At 37.2% G+C, this 21,710-nt stretch overlaps 1 protein-coding gene across 9 annotated transcripts in view; it reads left to right on the plus strand.

The window, feature by feature from the left end:
• Positions 1-21,710, plus strand: part of HDAC9 (histone deacetylase 9) — a 947,449-nt gene that overhangs the window by 564,994 nt on the left and 360,745 nt on the right. For all 9 annotated transcript variants that reach the window (XM_074195439.1, XM_074195435.1, XM_074195442.1 and 6 more), the window contains 3 exons: positions 13,787-13,909; positions 19,087-19,300; positions 19,789-20,006. In XM_074195439.1, the coding sequence (XP_074051540.1) occupies positions 13,787-13,909; positions 19,087-19,300; positions 19,789-20,006 (555 nt within the window). The remainder of the gene's footprint in view (positions 1-13,786; positions 13,910-19,086; positions 19,301-19,788; positions 20,007-21,710) is intronic.

Consider the following 21,710-nt stretch of genomic DNA (forward strand, 5'->3'; position numbering starts at 1 on the left):
AGCAAGATCACAGCCTCTGGCAATCAATTTTATTTTATCTTGTGGCCATTATTGGTTTTTTTTTGTAGAAAAACCATTATTCTGAATAGGTCATGGAGGCTCTAAGGAACATAATTGCTTTTGTGTGAGAATGATTGATTTGAATGAGACTCCCCTGCCCGGGGGGAGCATTAAGGCTGTATCTAGAATTATACTCCCCTCCCATTTTCAGACTTGGCTCCATTTTGCATAAGTAAGAGTGATTTGAATGTAGTTCAGTAATAGTATGTATGGAAGTTGAGCTCTGAATTTGGAGTCAGAGGATCCAAATCTGAGTCCTGGTTCCACCATGCTCTCACAGTGACCTTGGAGAAGTCATTTACATCTCTTATTCAGTTGAGCTTGATGGTCTCTAACCCCAATCAATCAACAAGTATTCATTAAGGACCTACTATGAGTTGGGCATTCATTATACAAGACTCACAGAATGAAGCTGCCCCTCCCTATGGGGGCTGGCAGTCTCTCAGAATTAAAATAAGAATATTGAACTAGATAAATATAGCTATATACCTGTGTGTGTGTGTGTGTGTGTGTGTGTGTGTGTGTGTGTGTGTGTGTGTGTGTGTAGGAATATACCATCAGATGATGGCCCTTGGGATCACCTTCACCAAGGTGGCTTGTTGGGCAAATCAGAAACCACTCACTAGATGACTTGAGTTAGAATTCTGCCTTTTACACATACTGACTGTATGATCTATGGGAATTATTTTACTTCTTAGGACATCGAGTAACTCAAGATGAGGAGTTACTAATTTGCAATGACCCCCCCCCCAAAGTGATAACTCTGAACTGAATAACTTTGGCTACAGCTTTGTATTCTATGTAGAAGTCCATAAATAGAAATAAACCTACATATAAGTATAGTCGATTAACACCATCTATTGCAGGGGAAAAACAAATGCACTAAAGAGAAAAACATATATACATATATATATATATATATATATATATATATATATATATATGGAAATCATTTTCTCATGTTATTGTCAACACTTTATTGTTCAGTTGAAACCAAGCAAAATAAATGCTCCTAGTTACATATATACAGTTGAAAGGTTTTGGTTTTTTGGTTACATTTCATTTTTTTCTATCAGTAAAGTTGTATCACAAACTCCTGCTTCATTAAGAACAAAGGAAAGATGAAACTCCTGTTACAATCTGTGGAATCCATACAGACCAAAAGTCTTGAACAAAAATGAAGAGCTCCAATGAAATTCCACTTTGGGAGATGTTGATGATGGAACATCACCCTGTCTCCAGGGAGTTGAGAGGGATCTGATTTCCCTTAGGAGAGTGGCACACTCAGTGAACCTGGACAATTACTTTAAGAATTCAGAGTCCTCTGTAACTGTTGGACCTCAATGAAGCTTTGGTCTTCATGGCACATCCCTATTGTTTGGCTGAGTATTAACGCAGGTTGGGTATCTTTTATGGGATTCACTCTTAGAGATGTGACTTTAACATCAGATGATGGCCCATTCTTTAGGAGTGCCAGTTTCTTTCATGATCTTTGCCCTTGGAGGTGAAGCACAATTCAAATGCATTAAAAAGTGAGGCTTGGAATCACACTCACAAATGCTCATAAGCACCTGTAAGGTTATTGGGATGGCTGATGATCCTTCCATGCTGGCTAGAGGGATCCCTTTGGGCAGGCCACAGCTCTGCTACTTACCATGTTCTAACCCCACCATTCCTTCTAGTGCTTCCCCCATTCCCCCCACCATCCTTGAATATGCCAGAAGGAAATGTGATTTAGCAACATTTGACTTGGGGGAGGTATTTCTCCAGGTCAGTGGCAGGACTTTCACCCCAACACAGAGATGACTGCTTCAGTCACAAGCCTGGCGTCCCTTATAATGAATTAATTGTGTGTGTGAACTGTGATCCAAGAGGCCAGGTGCAGGGACCTCTGGACTGGGTAGTAGCCTTTCAGTGGCCCAGAACCAGAAATGTCTCCCTGATGGCTAACATGTGGCTTTCACCGTGTTGCCTTTAGCAGAGGACAGCCTCATAAGTCAGCCAGGATGAATGAGAAGGAAAAATAAGAGTTTAAACAAAACTTGTCTAGCAGAATAAATTGTTATATCTCTTTTTTTAGTCTCTGTAAAAGAGGGAAAATGAATAAATGGAAATCTAAAAATGGGTGTGATTACTACAAAAGACTGCCAGGTTTAATAGGATTGCCCTATACTGAGTGGAATTCTATTTAGCATGGGGAAGTACATTCAAAGCAGAGGTGGTTGACTTAACTCATTTTAGAATGTAATAAATATTTGATTTCCTGAACACCAAAGATTATATAACATACTACCACCCAGGTGATGCCCTGCTCAGCTTGGTTGGGGCTCAGCTGAGCCCACCCAGCACACTCTGAGACCTTGAACCTTATCATCACTTGTCTTCTTTAATGGGACTTCTTCCAACAGATGATAATCCCTGTTCTCATGATGATCAAATTCTCACCTTCTGTTACTTTCCTCATCTGATTGCCTTCCCCAATCCCCTTTGATACCTCATTCCATTCACCTCAATATGTTACCCCCCCCCACACTGCTTTGTCCTGCTCCTTCCATTCTGCCCTCTGGAATTCTCACTCTAAAGTTAGCTACCTCCTCTCCTTTTTTCGCTTCCTCCCATCTTCTGGGTTTTGGATACAACTGCAGAAATGGAGATAGACATAGGTTAAGATGACTGTTCAGAAATACAGTCAGCAAGTGTTGAAAGTGGAATTTGACTCAGGTTGTCTTGATTGCAGCATCTATGCTCAGGCGCAGTACTCAAGTTATTCCTCTGGTGAGGCATCTTTACCTCTTTGGTTACTGTCCTGTGGAAGCTCTGGGCCATTTTATCCATGGATATCAACATTACAGTGCCGGCATGTTGGGTGCTTTTTTTATATTTATTTTAACAATAGCCCAACAGCTGGTTTATTTCTAACTGAACATTAGTTGCTGGCCCTCCACTGCTGTTTATTTAATCATATTTTCCCTTAGCAGATACACAAGGACAAAAGTTTCTAATAATATGGTTAAGCATTTTAGAATCACCCTAAAAGTCACTTGCTTTGCCCTGCTCTTTTCTGACTCATTTTCCTGTTGTTACATAATCACTGTTGTGACATTTGTAGAAAGTGTTGTATTCCCTCTTGAGGAGGTGGAGAACCAGCCGTGGCTGAAGTGACAGGAAATAAAGTTCTTTAGTGGGGGTTGGGGGTAATCCTGGTAGAGGGAGATGAGGGTTGCCATGCTACAAGAACCATTTACCCAGAATAGAATGAGTCAGCCTTGTAAAACAATATTGTTAATGAACTGTTGAGTCTTTAAAGGCCCCTACTTAGATATTGCTAGGTAATTTGGTGCCTCAACTTTAATATGCCATGGGTATGTCTTTTGAGTTCAATATTGGGAGAAACATAGAAATTAAAAATTTGTGATTAATATTGATCCTAACAATCTCCTTTTAATTAGACGGAGATTTTAATTGTTCCTAAAGTCATCTGAGTGATGCTTAGGAGATAAGTAGCACAACGATCTTCATTAAAGTTGTTTTCATCCTCATTACGGTCTAGGAGATAGAGTCTCCAAGATGGCAAGTGAAATGACTTGGGTAGTAAAACCTGTGGGAGGCAGATAAGCCTTTTATTTTTATATCCACATGGATAAACTGAGTTTAAATATATCTTTTTATGGCCCAAAGAAAGCTGAGGCCAGAATGCAGAACCTTTTCCCTCAAATTGTAGGGACTATTAGAAACACAAAGGCACAAGAAATTTAAAGGGGATCAGGGTTCAGATCTTCCCTGTTACTGCTGAGAACATGAGGCTCAGAAGGTTGATGTGGATGGTCTAAGGTCACATAACAAGATAATGACAGTCTGGATGAGAAATCTGGACTTTTGACTCATTGAACTGATAGTTCCACCTTCCCACTCAAGAACACATCTGTCAGGCCTGCTAAATTAGCATTTCACAAAAAATAGCCTCTTGTAATTGCCTGTTCTATTTCTGTCTCTTTGCCTTTGCAAATTCAACATTTTATAACTAAAAGTTTGAATATGTCATTCCTGCTAAAGTTTAGAAAATGTGATTCCACTTATTTAGGAGGGACATTTTAGCAATTGCCATTAAAACTGGCCTCACATTCATGTTTAGCTGGTGAGGTTTTTGGATTTGTGATGGTCAACCATTTTTCTGTTATATGTGCTTTTTATTTTTTATTTTTTGGTCATGGAGATACTCTAACCGGGAAAACTGCTCTAAATCTAATAAAATAAGCAGAATTTAAGAAGATTGAGATCTCTCGTTAGTTATGTGGCCCATTACCAATCAATTAGTCTCTCTGGTGACCCTGAGAGAAGAAAATGAGAAAATCAAGAGAACTTTATTTACATACTATTGATAAACTTCAGGCAAATGTGATTTCAATTCTTCCATGATCTTTATATCCCAGACCACATTTCACTTGATTTGCTGGTTCTCTGGAGGGCAACTGGTTATTTTTTCCTCAAGATTTTAGGGATAATCCTGAGGGGAAAGATTTATAAAAATAGAGGCCTTAAGTACCCTTAGGGATACTCACCTGATATCATTTTTTTTATTAGGGGCTATTTGCTGAGAAGGTATAATGAGGACAAAAGTTAGAAAACCATTTCCCAAACTTAGGACTGTACTCTCCTGTCTGAAGTCCTTACTCTCAAAGAGATGAGATCAAACACTATAGTCATGCTTATGCTTAAAAACCAAAAATATGTGACCCCTAGGAGATATCTTCAAAGAAACCTCCCCTCAAAGAGTCTCTACAAGGTCATTTCTTGGACATTGTATCCTCAGCTCTGGGTGAGTTATTCTCTTTTTTGGTTGGACTCGCTCCATATAGGACACAATACCTTCACTGATGCATCACTCCACTGTTTCAAGGCGATGGTTCCTCAAAGTTGGTTTCTCACATGTATTTGGCTACTACCACCATCGACTCTGGAATCTTTTTGTATCTGGATTCAGTTCTGGCTCCTTTATCAACCAAATCTCCCCAGAAATCAATGACTCTGGTCCTTCAGTTGCTTGTGACTAGAAGACTCACCAAGCCTCTACATGTTGGATTGAAAGGAGGCAGGGAATATTGCATGACTATGTTCTGAATGAGTTACCAGGAAGGGCAAATCTTTTGTTTTCTAAGGCAGAAATTCTTAGCCTTAAGTCAATAACTCATCAAGGGCTCAGTAGCTGGGATTTCAGGGATTGCAGGAACTTGAGTGGGGAAATAATGCATCTTTATTTTCACTAAGACCCTTTGCTTGAAATAGGTGGCCCTCATTGCAATAGGATCCTAACTTCAAGGCTGGAAATTATCTTGGTCCACATCAAGCTCATTCCCAACCCCACTCATCTTTGCCATGAGGAAATTTAGATGAAAAGATGTGAAACAACTCTTCCAGTGTCTCTTTGAATTGTAACCTCCAAATTTCATCTTCCTCCAGACATCCTTGTGATGAGCACCTCTCTTCAAATTTAACAGATCAAATCAATCAATCAGTCCATCAATGCATTTATTATTCATTTATTGTATTCCTGTCGTTGTACTGGTGCTGGGAATAGAAAACCTTGAATGAAAAAAAAAAACACTGCTCATGATGAATTTTCCTTCTAATGGAGAAGACAAGTACCTGAATAGCTAGGTACAGAATAAATACAAATAAAATGAGAATAAATACAAATAAATAGGAGGTTGTTCAATAATAGGGCAATTTGAAAGTGATAGCAGTTGGGGCAATGGGAAAGTTTGCATGTAGAAATGTTTCTTGAAGGAAGAAAGGGAGTCTGTGAAGCATAGGTAAGCCACAGATGTATTCCAGACATGGACAGAGAGACAATGCATGGAGATGGAAGATAGAGGGTCATATGAGAGGAACAGAGAGAAGGCCAGTTTGGATGAACTCGAGAGGGTGTGAAAAGGATAATGGAAAATGAGGCTGAAAGACAAGTTGGGGTCATGTTGTGAAGGGCTTTAAAAGCCAAACAGTGGAGTTTATATTTTATCCTAGGGGCAATAGGAAGCCATTGTTGTTGATTGAGTGGTGGACAAGATGGTCAGATCTGAGCTTAAGGAAAATCACTTTGGGCTGCACCTGGTCCTCTGGTGATATCCATATGGATAATCATATTTCCCAATGTTTCTTTTACTTGTTAGCACTTGGATTGGTTGGGTTTTATTGGCATGGCCTTGGAGAGCCCAGGATCAGCTCAGTGCCATAATAAGGCTTTGGACTAAGACAGTGACAATACTGGCATGCCCAGAGGGAAACTATAAATAACAATTCAAATATTTATACAATGTCTATTATAAATTAGGAAGAGCATGACTTAAATGAACATGACCTATTAGATTTCAATTCAAGAGGTCTGGGGGTGAAGTATCCCTTGAGAAGAGCATTGAATCCCCACTTCCAAGATGCTGCCACCCTGAGACAAAGCCCATGTTTGCTCTGTTGTAGGTAATTATACTGTGTTTGGATGTAAAGTAAAATGTGGGTCTAGCTGCCATATTATTCCTGTTTTTTTTTCCTTGAAAGTAGCCTGTTAGACTTTCATTTAGAAAAGCGTTATTATAAATATTTTGAAGAAAAGAATTTTTAGTGATTTAAATTGCTTCCCTCCATCCCAATTCTACCTGCTCAGTTAGTCTAAATGAAAGTATTTGTTGTATTTATCAATTTAGGTAGTAGAATAAGAGATTTTGAAATATATGGGAACTTAGAGACCATTTAGGACAGCCACATCATTGAACAAATAAAGAAACTGAGATACAGAACTTATATGACTTGACAAAGGTCACAAGGATCATCAAAAAGAAGAGATAACTGGCTCCATTATATGCTTTTCATAGCATTGTGATATTGGACCATAGCCTTATATGGAGAGTAGAAGTCAAAGAGAAAGGGCTGTGGGGGGTAGAAAGGCTTCATTCTGGAGAGGAGTTTCATATGTTTCCTTGAATCCAAGGACCAAGTTTATCAGTGACTGTCCTATGAACAAGCCAAAGAAAGTGTTTCCTCTTCCCAATTAGGAAAACCCAATACTCTTAATTGTTTATTTAAAAATTTCAACTAGTATTTGTTGCCAAGGGTGCAGTTAAGAAAATGATCTTTTCTTTTTCCATTTTTATATTTTCAACTTTTATTATTCAGGTGATTATTTTGCATCTTGAATTCAATTTTGAGAAATTCACTAAGGATAGAAAGCAGGGAGTTTTCCTTTTTTCTTTATTTTTTCTGGTAAATAAATACAGAGAAAGGCAACAAAGTGGTACTAAATGTCAATGTGCCTGTTTACTTCCAGATATCTTAGCATGCACCATCTTCTCCTGCTCCTCACTAATCAAAAAAGTCCAGCCTTTTTCTAGACACACTATTAAAAGTTTTAATCTTGTAAAATTACGCAATGTCATCAGGCTATTGTAAAGTTAATGATGGTGTTGACATTGGAACCAAAAAATGTTGAATAATTTGAGCCAGTCTAAGCCTAGTTTTGCTTGTAATTTATAAATGAGGAGTATCTTGTTCTTAAAAAGAAACTCATCACAATCATTAATCGCCTCTAAGATGCCAACAGAGAATCCCAGATGGGACCTTTAGTGGTTATTGTCTCAAGGGTAGGTCTCATCTGCAAACAAACTGTATGAGCAAGGTTATGTTTTGGAATAACATCCTGTGTTGGGAGCTGCATCAGTCTTCGGTGACATTCAGAGCTTGCATTGTGCTAATGTGAGACCCTTCCCCCAGTTAATTGATATCCCAGGTTTGTCCAGGGGAAAATCTACAGCTCCCCACAACATGCTTGACAAGTTATTATATTTACTTTAGGCTGAGCCGGTGTGTGCCGCCGCCCTCTTGAAGGTGGTCCATTATTGGAGTCCCATATGCTTTTTGTTTGGGAAGAAAGCAGTCCCTGGGCCATACGGCTACATGTAGTATTCTCTTTCAGGGATGTGGGCCCCTGGGGGACGATATCATGCCACAGTTCCCAAGTTGAGTCAGACCTTTGTAACTCTCATTGTGTAAAAATTCTGGGAGGGAAGCAAGAATTAAACAGAAAATGTAATTTAAGGAACCATATTAGTCCCCAAGTGGGAAAACAGGACTCTGAGAAATGGTTTTGAAAGGTATTTTGTTATAATAAGCTCTGTGATACATGGCAATTTAGGGCTTGTTGTTTGACATGAAGCTCTGATAGCAGGGGCATTCATGAAAATTCATCAACCTTTTGACTTTGTGTGTGTGTGTGTGTGTGTGTGTGTGTGTGCGTGTGTCTGTGTCTGTATTAAAAGAATGGTCTATCCTTTTGAATTTATATATACATCTTTGAACAAAACTTACTATCTTTCCAGAGAAATAGTGAAGAATGGTTGATAGAGTCATGGAACACAGAGTCAGGGAGAATGGGATTCAAATATCAACTCTGATTCCTTTTGGCTTTATGATTAAAGGTTTGGTAGATCCAACTAGTCAATGGATATTCCATCTCCCATGATTGTAGTGAAATGAGAGAATAAATGTAAAATGCTTTGTAGACTTTCTAGTACCATGGAGATAGATGTCTTCTGTGTTGATGCTCTTGTGACTCAATGAATTGAGCCCAATCTAATCCAAGGATGGGATAGGTGACTACTAATTAAGCTTTCTGAAGGTAAACCATGATATTGTCAAAATCCCTTTCTTTGCCATTTTCCACAAAGGCCCCCAAGACTATCTTCTTTATATATGGTTTTGTACCATAGAGTTCCTGTAATGGATCTCTAGGCTTATGATTAATGAGAGTTTGCTATATTTAATTAGTCCCCACCCCAGGAGTATGCATTCCAGTCATTCCTTTGCCATTGGCATATCAACTGTGCCCTCCACTGCCATTTGCATGCCATGTACATTCTATGGCATTTTCCGGGAACACTAATCAAAATAACTCTACCATTCCTGGAAAGTGTTATTTAATCTATCAACATTTATTGAGTCTACTATGTCAAGAACTATCAGTGAATTTCCCCAGGACTTCTTTGTGATTTCCTGGACCACCATGCTTTGGTGGATGGCACCTTCCCCTGCTGGAATGTGAATACTCTCAGGGTAAGGAAGGTCTTTTCTTTGCATTGATTTTTGTGTTCTCCACTTTTAGTACATTATTTGACTCATAGAAAACTCTTGGTAAATGTTTTCTTTTTTCATTTATTCACAATTTAAAAAGGACCATATGCCCTTTGCACCTCTAACTGAAGGTTACAGCCTTATCTTGAAGTAGAGAATGATGCAGATAAAAGGAAAGATAGCCAGGAGGGGCCCCTTTCTGGAATGTGCTCTAGAGTCATAATGGATGTGGTCAGTTTGGAGCATTCGTGATGCTACACTCCATGTAGAAGTGCCATCTTCCTTCTGGTCTGGTCTTAGTAGTGCCAGGACCATACACATGAAAATGCAATTCAGAGGGCATTTATCAAGTAGATACTGAGAAATCAAAGGCAAAATGAAAACAGTTCTTGCCCTCAAATAAATTGTGGTCTACTTAGGAGAAGGGGAACACTAGGTGGTACATTGGACAGAACACAGAACCTGGAGTCAGGAAGACCTGAGTTCAAATCCAACCACAGATACTTCTTTAGCTTAAGATAGTTCCTTAACTTCACAGCCTCAGTTTCTTCATCTGTAAAATGGGAATAATAATAACACCTACTTCACAGGGCTGTTGGGAGAATCAAATGAGATAACCTACAGAGAGTGTTTTGCTAACTCTCAAATAAATATGTTATAAATATAGAATATAGAAATATTAGTTATTATTAGTGCTACTATTACATATTTCTGTGATGTAGATAAGTATATATATATATATATGTGTATATATATATATATATATATATATTAATAGAAACAAAGCAAAATAGAGTGAATGCTAACAAATTTCAGGAGTGGGAGTAAAAGATCTTCATTGTAGAATCTGGGAGTATAAAGAGTCAGGGAAAGTAACACATTCAGACTAAAGGGGAACCAGTGATTCCAAGAGGCAGACCCTAGGAGGGAAGACTGTGCGGGGATGAGGGGCAGTCCATGCTGTGAAGCATGAAGATTGAAACTGGGATTTTATGTGTGGCTAGGGAGAGTAGGCTAGGGTGGCTTAGACAGATTGTGTTAAGGGCAGTGATGTAAGATCAGTCTGAGAAGGTAGACTGAAGGCAGATTTTGAAGGGATTGAGATGTCAACCAGAGGAATTTGTATTTTACCTTAAAACGTTTTGGAGCTTCTGGAGCAGAGGAGTGGTGTGATGATGATGATGATGGCTTCTCTTGGGCATTTTATTTGGACAACCAAGTTGAGGAGGGACTAGAGAGGGAGAATGTCAGGTGACCATTTAGGAGATTATTGCAGTAGGCCATATGAGAGCTGAAGAGGGACTGAAAATCAGTACACTGATGGATTCAACCAATTGATCGCCATATTGCTTTCATAAACAATTTGTCATGAATGACCATTCTTATTTTAGACATGGAAAGCTGGTTCAACTTTAGAAAACCTATTAACATAAAACAACAACTTAGGAAATAGTGTCAATACATGTTGAAAATACCTTTTATACCATTGAACAATGAAAAAATTATACTTTCACAATATATATATATATATATATATATTTATATATAGTTTAACATTATTGAGATGGTGAATAATTGGAAGGTTTTCTTTTAAAACCATGTACAGAGTAAGTGTTTCCACACCAATATATTTTTCTTTATATAGAAATCCAGCAATATCAGTAAGGGAAAATATTAGGTATAAATAAAAATGTCCAAATGTAAGAGTACAATTATTTGCAGCTGATGTAATAGAAAATTTATAAAAATTTACCATTTCAAAGATTGAAGGCAAAAGGAAAAGGAGATGACAGAGAATGAAATGGAACTTGGACAGGCAGAGATAGTGTGGGACAGAAAGGCCTGGCATGCTATGGTCCATGAGGTCATGAAAAGTTGGAAAGGAGTGAGTGAGGGACTGAACAACAGCAGCAACAAATTAATAGAGATAATAAACAAATTCAACAATTTGATAGGATATAAGATTAATGTACATTTGAATCACACAGAAAGTTCACAATTGAAATCATCTGCACTTTTATTTACTAATGCCAACAAAACAGGAGATATCAGACAGTGCCCCCTCCTATCTTCAAAATAAATACCTAAAGCATCATTGTTCATTGGAAATCAGACTAACCAGAAATGTCTATGAGCAGTTTCTGTTTTTGTTTTACATGATAAGGGGTTAAGTGACTTGCCTAAGGTCACACAGCTAGCAAGTAGCAACAGTCTGAGGCTGGATTTGAACTCATGTCTTCCTGACTCCAAGGCTGTGCTCTATCAATTGCATCACCTAGCTTCCCACTATGAGAAGTTTAAGATCATCATAGCACTGATGATTGGAAAAAAAAGCTCTAAATAATTAGAATTGTATTCACTATCCATGGACAGGTTGAATTAATAATGTAAAAATAACAATACTCCGCAAATTTATCTAAATACATAAATACATTTATCTAAATACAATTAGTTGCATTTTCTTCATAGGATTAGATAAAATTATAATGTTTTATAATGAAAAATTATAAGTTACAGATATATAAATATGTCATATAAATATATAAATGTAATATAAATATAAAATAACATGTAACAAGTTTCATATATATACATATATATATGTATGTATGTATGTATGTATGTATGTATGTATGTATAGCCTTGTACTCCAAACACTTTCAAATAAATGACAGTGGCATCATAAGTAGTTGGTCTAAATCACAGGGAAATAGTTCAAGGGAAAGGGACACGCACCCCAACCAAATATTTTCAAAAGTTTAGTATTTGAAAATACATACAGATAATTGAAACCAGGGAAATAATTATTTTAAAAATATTCTTTGAAAAATGTTTAGCAATCTGGGGGAGAATGGATTTAGACCCAGATGTCACACTAGATTCCTTGATAAATCCCAAATAGATTTGAGAATTAAAACAAATGAAACTAAGCAAAAGACACTTATAAGAAAGACAGTAGAAACTGAATAATATGCTCTCCTCATTTATGGGAGAAAGATGATCTTTTTTTCTATAAATTAATAAGGAATTATTAAGGCCATAAATGTGTTTGATTTACAAATTTATCAATTATAATTTGAAAGTTTTAATGTAAACAAAAGCAAAATAATGAAAAATAGAGCAAAATAAAGAAAAAACAAATTGGGGCATATTTATAGTAAGCATGATGAATAAAACTTAACATATAAAAATTATTAAATTGTAAGTATAAGACCACAATGAATGAATCTTAGCAAAGGACAGGAACAGGCCATTTTCTGATGGAAAACAAACTTTTTTAGTTAAGTCCTTGAAAAATTCCTCATTAATATAACAAAGTGATATAGATGAAACAACACTGAAGTTTTAACACATACCTAAACATCAGACGAGCAAATTTAACAACAATGAAAAATGGTCCTTTTGGGTTATGAGAAATTTGATATACTGATTATACAGAAATTTGATACACTATACATCAGTGGTTCATTCAGATGTTTGTACAGACTTTTGAAGGGTTATGTGACTGTATTCTCTAAAAATTGTATTCAGAAATCCTCTTTTTTAGACCCAGTACTTTCATAGTTGGAAATATACTCTGAATCTATGGTTTTAAAATTAAGATTTATTAATTAAGAATTATTTATAATTGCCCAAAACTTATTTGTTCAGTGATTAACATTTTTAGATTTGATAGAGTAGTTACTTAGGAAATGTTTATTGATTTACTATTCAGAGTTTTTATTTAAATCAAGAATGATTAATTAATTACTTAAGTTTTACAATTTTCCCCCAATCTCGCTTCCCTCTCCCTACCCCCCCGACAGAAGGCAGTTTGTTAGTCTTTACATTATTTCCATTGAATCAATGTATATTGATCTCAGTTGAGTGTGATGAGAGAGAAATCAGATCCTTAAGGAAGAAACATAAAGTGTAAGAGCTAGCAAAATCAGACAATAAGATATCAGTTCTTTTTTTCTAATTTGAAGGTAATAGTCCTTGGTCTTTGTTCAAACTCCACAGTTCTTTCTCTGGTACGGATGGTATTCTCCGTCACAGATACCCCCAAATTGTCCCTGATTGTTTGATGGAATGAGCAAGTCTATCAAGGTTGATCATCACCCCCATGTTGCTGTTAGGGTGGACAGTGTTCAAGAAGAATTATTTATAATTGCCCCCCAAAACTTTAAAAGTTAACTAAAAAATCATCTATAGAAATGAAGAAAGGTGATTGAAAAAATTGTTATCCACTGTTATAATGGAGCATTTCAAGGCAATTAAGATGAGCATGGGTGATAAATATTAGGAAGGATGGAAAGATGTTTATGGAGTGATGAATACATTTTTTAAAGTGAAACCAAAATGCAGAGTACCTAATGACTGGAGAAGAGGAAAGAGGCATGAGAATAAACAAACAAAAAATCCTGCTAGAGACTTGATGTTGTTGAAAAGTAATGCCACTTTTTGAATCAAAATTCTTATTTTGATGTAAATATTTCAATTGTTTTTATAGATGTTCATTTTTGTTGAAACCACATAATTTAAAATGTCATAACTTCTTGCAGTCTGGCCCTTTATACCTCTAATTATGTCTTCATTGGAGATTTTTCTCTTTTCCTTATTTTTTCCCTAGCAAATGGTTTCCCAACAGCGTCTTCTGCTTCATGAAGAGTCAATGAATCTTTTAAGCCTCTATCCATCCCCTTCTTTGCCCAACATCACTCTGGGTCTCCCTGCTGTGCCATCTCAGCTCAGTGTAAGTAGCCTGGCAGCACAGACCTCTTTTCCACAATAATGAACTGTTTCCTTTTTCTCTCATTAATGCCTGTGGACTTATTCATAGAATATGTGGATTTGGGGATAATCATTGGAGATTAGCTGTCACCTTCCTTCTTTAGCATAATCCTACAAAGAGTCTCAAACTGATTATGATTTATAAAAATAAAAAAAGAATGTAAGAATGTGGTAAAAAGATCATGAAGTGTAATAATGCTCAGTTCAGTATCAAGTGGATGTAACATTTTGTTATGATTAATTTAATTAATTTTTCTTCAATTATCTTTTCCCCCTATGAGAAAGAAAGAAAACCAAAATACTTTGTTGCAAATGTGTATAGTCAAGCAAAACAAATACTCATAGAAACCATGTCTGGAAGCTTGTCTCAGTCTATTATCAGGATCTGTGGAGTGTGATTAACCATAAATCATCTAGAATACTGATTTATTCTTATGTTGATTAGAGTTTTTAAGACTTTCACAAATGATTGTCTTGAAAAAAAATTTATTATTATATAAATTGTCCCTCTGGTTCTACTCCTTTCATTTTGCATCCGTTCATATAAATCTTCTTAGGTTTCTCTGAACCTGACCCCTGACTCGTTTCTCAGAACACAGTGGAATTTTATCACATTCATTTACCATAGCTTGTTCAGATATTCTCTTGTTTATTTTGCAGTTCAATATTCTTTAATTTCTTATTCTTTGCCACTACAAACAGAGAATTTAAAAATAAGTTGAGTATTGCTTTTAAAGAACAAAGGCCCAAATGATTTCATATCTTAAAATAAGAAGAGATGTCTTTGGGGACACTATAGATTCAAAGGGCAGCTAGGTTGTACAGTGGATAGAGCACTGTTCCTGGAATTAGGAAGACTCATTTTCCTAAATTCAAATTTGACCTCAGACACTTATTAGCTGTGTATTCCTGGGTTAGTCACTTAATTTTCTTTGCCTCAATTTTCTAATCTTTAAAATGAACTTGAGAAGGAATGGCAAACCACTTTAACATCTTTGCCAATAAAGCCCCAAATGGGGGGTCACACAAAGTTGGACACAGTTGAAATGACTTAATAACAACAAAAATAGCCTCAGATTCCTCCAATAGTACTTTATATGAGTCTATCAGTTGCCTGATAGTCCAAAGGTATATTCAGTATTTGGTTTTCTCAAATCCTATATGTGATCTGAGCAGTGATCCCATATGTAGTCTCCAATGAATTTTTTTCTTTGATGATACATCAAGACATGGATGTGACTTAGGTCCCTGATGGATACCTCAGTGACATACAAACTCACAGATCCTATAATGCTGGGAGGACTTCAAGGATATACGCAATGATGGTCTCTTGGTGGAGAACCTGTACAAAGTCCATTTTAGCCATAGCAACCTTACTATAAGGGTTGTGATCTGTGTCAACGGGAAAGTACCCAAATGAGTGAATTCACTGGTGCTTGAAAAATGGAAGGTGAGTCTATTAGGGGAAGGGATGAGGTAGAGGAAGAGCAGCTAGAAAAGCATTCTGTTTGTGAGGCTTTCCTAGATAGATGGAAATTGAGAATATAAATTAAGCTATTCTTAGTTTGAATAGCTTGGTAGAGTGGAAGAACATCAGTAAGACAGATTCCAAATTCGTCTCAGATATATCCCAACTATATGATGCTTGACAAGTCAATTAACGTCTGAATGCCAAAGGCGGCTTGCTAAGTTAAAGGGGAGCTGTTGGTTTGCTTCAGAGGATGGAGATTCTATATCAGATGTTAAGGACATTTAAAATATCAAACTGTCCAAAACACATAGAATGCTTGATATTGATCTTTTCAATCCTGAGCCTCCTTCTCTTTTAAATGATTAAAATTAAAATGTATGTTCTTAAAGAAATTAGTCAGTCAATAAACATTTATGAAGTACCTACTGTATACCACACATTCTGCTAAGGGATGGGAAATGAGATTTTCTTTTAAAGGTGCGTCTCAACCCTAGAACATCAACTTTTTAAAGAACAACTTGAAACAGTGAACAACTTTAGCAAAGTTGCATGATATAAAATAAATCCACATAAATCATCAGCATTTCTATAAGTGACCAATAAAGCCCAAGGTCAAGAGATAGAAAGAGAAACTCAATTTCAAGTCATTGTAAACAATATAAAATACTTGGAAATCTTCCCTTCCAAGAGAAACACAGAATCTATATGAACACAATTGTACAAATCACTTTTCACAAAAATAAAAGCAGATCAAAACAATTGGAAAAATGTCAATTCCTCATGGTTAGACTGAGCCAATATAATAAAAATGACAATTCTGCCTAAATTTTATTATTCAATGCCATACCAATAAGACTACCAAAATTTATTTTACACAGAAAAAATAGTTACAAAATTCATATGGAGGAGCATATGGTCAAGCAAATCAAGGGAATTAAGAAAAGAAAGGCAAAGAAGGTGACCTAGCCATCCTAGATCTAAAACTACACTATAAAGGGCAGTCTTCCAAATTGACTGGTGCTGACTAAGAAATAGAGAAATGGACCAGCGGAATAGATCAGGTTCAAAAGAAACAGGAGAAAATGTGTATATAAGCTACTGTTTGATAAATCTGTTTGACAAAAACTGCTGGGAAAACTGGAAAGTATAATGGCATAAAGTATGCATAGATCCACATTTCACACTCTATATAACAAGATGGGGTTGAAATGGAGAGGATTTAGACATAAATGGTGCTATCTTAAGCCAATTAGAGGAACACAGAATGGCCTATCAAATCTATTAAATAGGGAGATGTTTATGACGAAACAAGAGATGGAAAACATTAACAAATTGCAAAATGGATATTTTTTGACCACATTAAATTAAAAAAAAAGTTTTGCACAAATAAAGCCAATGCAGTGAAGATCAGGAATGCAGAAAGGTGGGCAACAATTTTCATAGCTATTATTTTTGATAATGGATTCATTTCTAAAATAGACAGAGAACTGAGTCAAATTTAGAAGAACATAAATCATTTTCCAATTGATAAATGGTCCAAGGATATGAACAAGCAGTTTTCAGATGAAGAAACTAAAGCTATCTATGGCCATATGAAAAAAAAGTTGTAAATCATTTTTGATTAGAGAAATACAAATTAAAGCAATTCTGAGGTATCCCCCCATACCTATCAGATAGGCTAAAATGATAAAAAGGAAAATGATCAATACTGAAGAAGACATGAGAAAACTGGGATATTAATGTATGGTTCATGGGATTATAATCCAACCATTCTGGAGAGCAGTTTGGAACTGATACCAATGGACAGTAATAAAACTATGCATAACCTTTGATCCAACAATATCACTATTAGGTCAATATCCCAAAGAGACCATAAAAAAGGGGGAAAGACCTACATGTATAAAAATATTTAAAGCAGCTCCTTTTGTAGTGGCAAAGAATTGGAAATTGAGGGGATGTCTATCAATTGGGGAATAGCTAGACAAGTTATGATACATGAATGTGATGGAGAATTATTTTTCATTAAGAAATCAGGAGTGGGCAGACTTCACAAAAGCTTGGAAAGATTTGCATAAAGTGATGCCGAGGGAACAGAACCAAGAGAAATTTGTCCACATTAACAGCAACACTGTGAGATGACCAACTATGATAAATACAGCTCTTCTTAATAGTTCATTGATCAAGGACAATTCTGAACAGCCTTTATGGTAAATGCATTGATAACCAAAGGGAAAAACTATAGAGTCTGAATGCAGAACAAAACATACTACTATGTTCATGTTTTTAAAACTTCTTTCATTTTTTTCCCTTTCTTTATGGCATTTTTTCTCTTTAACTCTAATTCTTCTTTCACAACATGACTAATATGGAAATATGGAAATATGTAAAACACAATTGTACATGCCCAACATATATCAGATTGCTGTCTTCCATGAAGAAGGGGAAGGGAAGAGCAGGAGGTAGAAAAATCTGGAACTCAAAAGCTTACAAAAAGATCACTGTTCAATGTTGAAAGCTATCTTTGTAATTTGTAATTGGAAAAAATTAAATGAAAAGATAAAGTCCATTTTCAAGTAGCTAACGATCTAATAAGGGAAAACTGAACACAGAAGAATGTTGGAAGGGTAGAGAAGGTAGATATCTGCTGTGGGGACATGGAGGAAAAGACAGAGGATTCCCAGAGTTGTACAGCCATTTCAGAAATGAGGGCAAATCCCTCTTTAAATGGAGGTTTTGGAGTTGATGCCCCTCATCCCTCCTACCTGAGGGGCACAGGGTGATGAGGAGCAGGAATCCTAAGACTAATGAGATCATATAGGATGATGAGATTTCCTAAAAATGAACTTCCTGAGTCATGAAGGCAAATTCAGTCAGAGAAGGGCCAAAGTAGTGCAATCAGATGAGAAATTAGATTTTGTAATAGACCATTGAGAATTTTAGAAAATAAAAAAAAAGATTTGTTTCGTAGGGTCTTCAAATCAGAAAACTAGGAAATTCAATGAAGTTCATTATTTGCATAGAGAATTTTTAAGGAAACAAGGAAGTTTTCAAGCAGATCAACCAGTTATGAGGGACTCTAGGTCAGGCATAGGTTACATGGGGTAGATGTTGAGGTACCCTCCAACTAAGACCTCTGTGATTCCGTGAAGAAGGGAGTCACTCAACTTGGGGAGATACAACAGGAGAGGGTGAATGGGCAGTTTTTCTTGTCTCCTCTGAGACCATGGATACTTCTCTCTCTGGACATTTGATCCATATAGAACTTTTCATGGATTTAGTCATTAGAATAAATTTTATGCTTCCAGCAAACCTTTTACCTTCAAACTAGAAATGCTACAAAATCTCTTCAGAAATGAACACACTCTGTGAACCAGATGTTGAAATGTTCTTGGTGAAAAGAAAAAACTAACCTCTCCTTCAAGTTTAGTACCCTGACACCTAATCCAAAGTTCCCTCAAGTGGCTTCAATCCTGTTTTTTATTTCTCTTTCCTTAATTCAGTTAGTTTAACAGGCTTGCGCCTCACAGTTTTCCTTCCTTATTCATTGGGTAAAGGGGGGGGGTATTGTTTTGGGAAATGATGACATAATAAATGGATCTAATTATGTGCAGCCCAAATGGCCTGCGTGGATGAAAGAGGATTATGCTCTTTGTTATTTCTTGACACAGGCTTCATCTTCCATCAAAGACAAACAGAAGTGTGAGGCCCCAGCACTGAGGCCGCCGGGAGTTACATTGCCGGGGCAATACGCGGGCAGTATCCCAGCATCTTCAAGTCATCCCCATGCTGCCCTAGAAGGAAAACCCAACAGTAGCCACCAGGCGCTCCTGCAGCACTTGTTACTGAAGGAGCAGATGAGGCAACAGAAGCTGCTTGTGGCTGGTAAGTATCTGGGGCTCCACTTACCAATGCATCATCTTAGGGTTGGGCTTCACTCTGGAACTCTTGAGAACTAATTAGCCTTCTCCCTGGATTCTCTATCACTGATCAAAAGTGATCCCACAGAAGAAGGTACTCTTTCCTGATACTAGAAATGCTCTTTGGTCTTCCTTCCCCCAAGGTTGTTGCATAAACCTTAAATTCATCCTACCTTGTTATTACTGGCACAGGCTTTGATAAACCATGTAGCCGCTAATTTGCATCCTTATTGCTTGTTCTCCCTCCATAGAATGTAAAGTCCTTGCTTGAGGTCAGGGACATTTTTTTCATCTTATCTAGGAGATGGTAGGTCCTTCATTCACACTTGATTGACTTGATCCAGCCCCATCCTCTCCTCCCTCTTTCAAATTCATGGCTTTTCCCCACTGTTTCTACTTTTCTGTGATATGTCTCCTGTAATCTGAGCAGGATGGCCCTTCTTTGCCTTGCAGGTGGGGTGCCCCTCCATCCTCAGTCGCCACTGGCAACAAAGGAGAGAGTATCACCTGGCCTTCGAGGGGCTCACAAGCTGCCTCGCCACAGGCCCCTGAATCGTACCCAGTCTGCCCCTTTGCCTCAAAGCACGTTGGCCCAGCTGGTCATTCAGCAGCAGCACCAACAATTCCTGGAGAAGCAGAAACAGTACCAGCAGCAGGTCCACATGAACAAAGTGAGTTCATCATCTACATCAGTACCTTCTTCATTGTTGGTGTTAATTTTTAAAAAGCTCTCTTCTAGCGTACATACTCATACCAATATATGTAGAAGAAATTGGAGGTCACTATTTAGTTGGAACAGAATTATGGGGAACGGGGATCCATAAACTCCAGAAAATCACTTTTAATGTTGAAGATATATATAGGAAACAATTTAAAATCAGAACTGATAAATTACCTGAGGCTCTGATTGGGTTGGGAAGATGCTGGCAAGACTGAGGAAGGTTAGCTGAATCCACTAAAATCCTTGTAACCCAGAGCCCTGACACCTCCATATATTAGCAGGATCCTTGAATTTCTCAGCTGGTATTAGAATAGAGGGAAGGGTCCCAAAAACGCAAGCATAGAAACCAAAAGACAGTTACATCCTGGTGGAGAATGGTAAGTCCTTGGCATAACTGGGTGGTGAAGTGGATAGAGCACTGGCCCTGGAGTCAGGAGGATCTGAGTTCAAATCCTGCCTCAAACACTTATTCCTTACTTAACGGTGTGACCCTGGACAAGTCACTGAAGCCCATTGCATTGCAAAAATTGCAAAAATGAAGGAAAAAAAGAAAGGTAAACTCTTTCCCAAGACCTCCAAATTCTACTTTAAAATCTAGACAGATATGATCATTTTCAGATGAGTTTGGACATCCTGTCAAAGTTTTGTTCAAGTTTTGGAATGAAAAAATCCACCCACATATCCCCAGGGGAAGGGAGCAATAGAAAATACCAAGGCCTCATGCAGTGTGTAAAAAGAGGAGAGCAATTCATTAGATTTGGAGACTGTAAATACAGGAGCTCAGAAGCTTAGTGACACTCCTCCCTCTTGCCCCCTAGCTTCCTTTAGGGGTACTTTGTCTCCAAACTGGCAGAAGGAAAGGCAAACCAAAAACCAGAAAGACTTGAGAGGTTATTTTGTGGATCTTCGTCTTTTGAGTCCCAGAGGTAGCTAGATGAAGAAATGAACTTGCTGTCTCTTTGTTGGGCTGCCATGGATGAAAACTATGGCCTTCCTAAACAAGCTGCTTGTATCAAAATAATGAGCTGTTTTTAGCGGGTGGAGAGGTTTGACCTGGTTGAATAGGATTCGTTGAAGAGTGTCACATTTGCCTAGTTGTAGAGATTACCTTGGTTCTAGTAAATTCAGTTATATCATGATATGATGTTCTTTGTGAGTAAATTTATTTATAAAAATGGGATACTGTTACAACTGATGTCAGATAATGGGGATGAATAGATTATATATTACTATGAAAAGAGGTCCTATCTCTAATTCATAGAATGTTGAATTCTGTGAAATATGATGGAAGAGATCATTGTCTGCCTTTCTGTCTGTCTGTCTGTCTGTCTGTCTGTCTCTCTCTCTCTCTCTCTCTCACACACATACACACACACACACACACACACACACTCTCTTCTTAGCAATCTTTAACTTTCCTGGACCAAATTAGGCTTTGATATCCCGGTTGGTATTGCTGCCCCTGACATTCCATGGTATCTGTTTGGTATCTATTTTTCATTTTCTCCTCTGGGACTGTACTGTTACTTCATACTAATCCCATGTAGATGGGTACTGTTCTTTTTTCTATTGGGCACTTAATCCATATATACCAAGACAGTGTGGTCCAATAAGGATTATTCTGACATTAGAAGCAGAGGACCAGGGTTTAAAC

The sequence above is a fragment of the Macrotis lagotis genome, chromosome 7 (assembly GCF_037893015.1).
Source record: "Macrotis lagotis isolate mMagLag1 chromosome 7, bilby.v1.9.chrom.fasta, whole genome shotgun sequence".
Taxonomy (NCBI): Eukaryota; Metazoa; Chordata; class Mammalia; order Peramelemorphia; family Peramelidae; genus Macrotis; species Macrotis lagotis.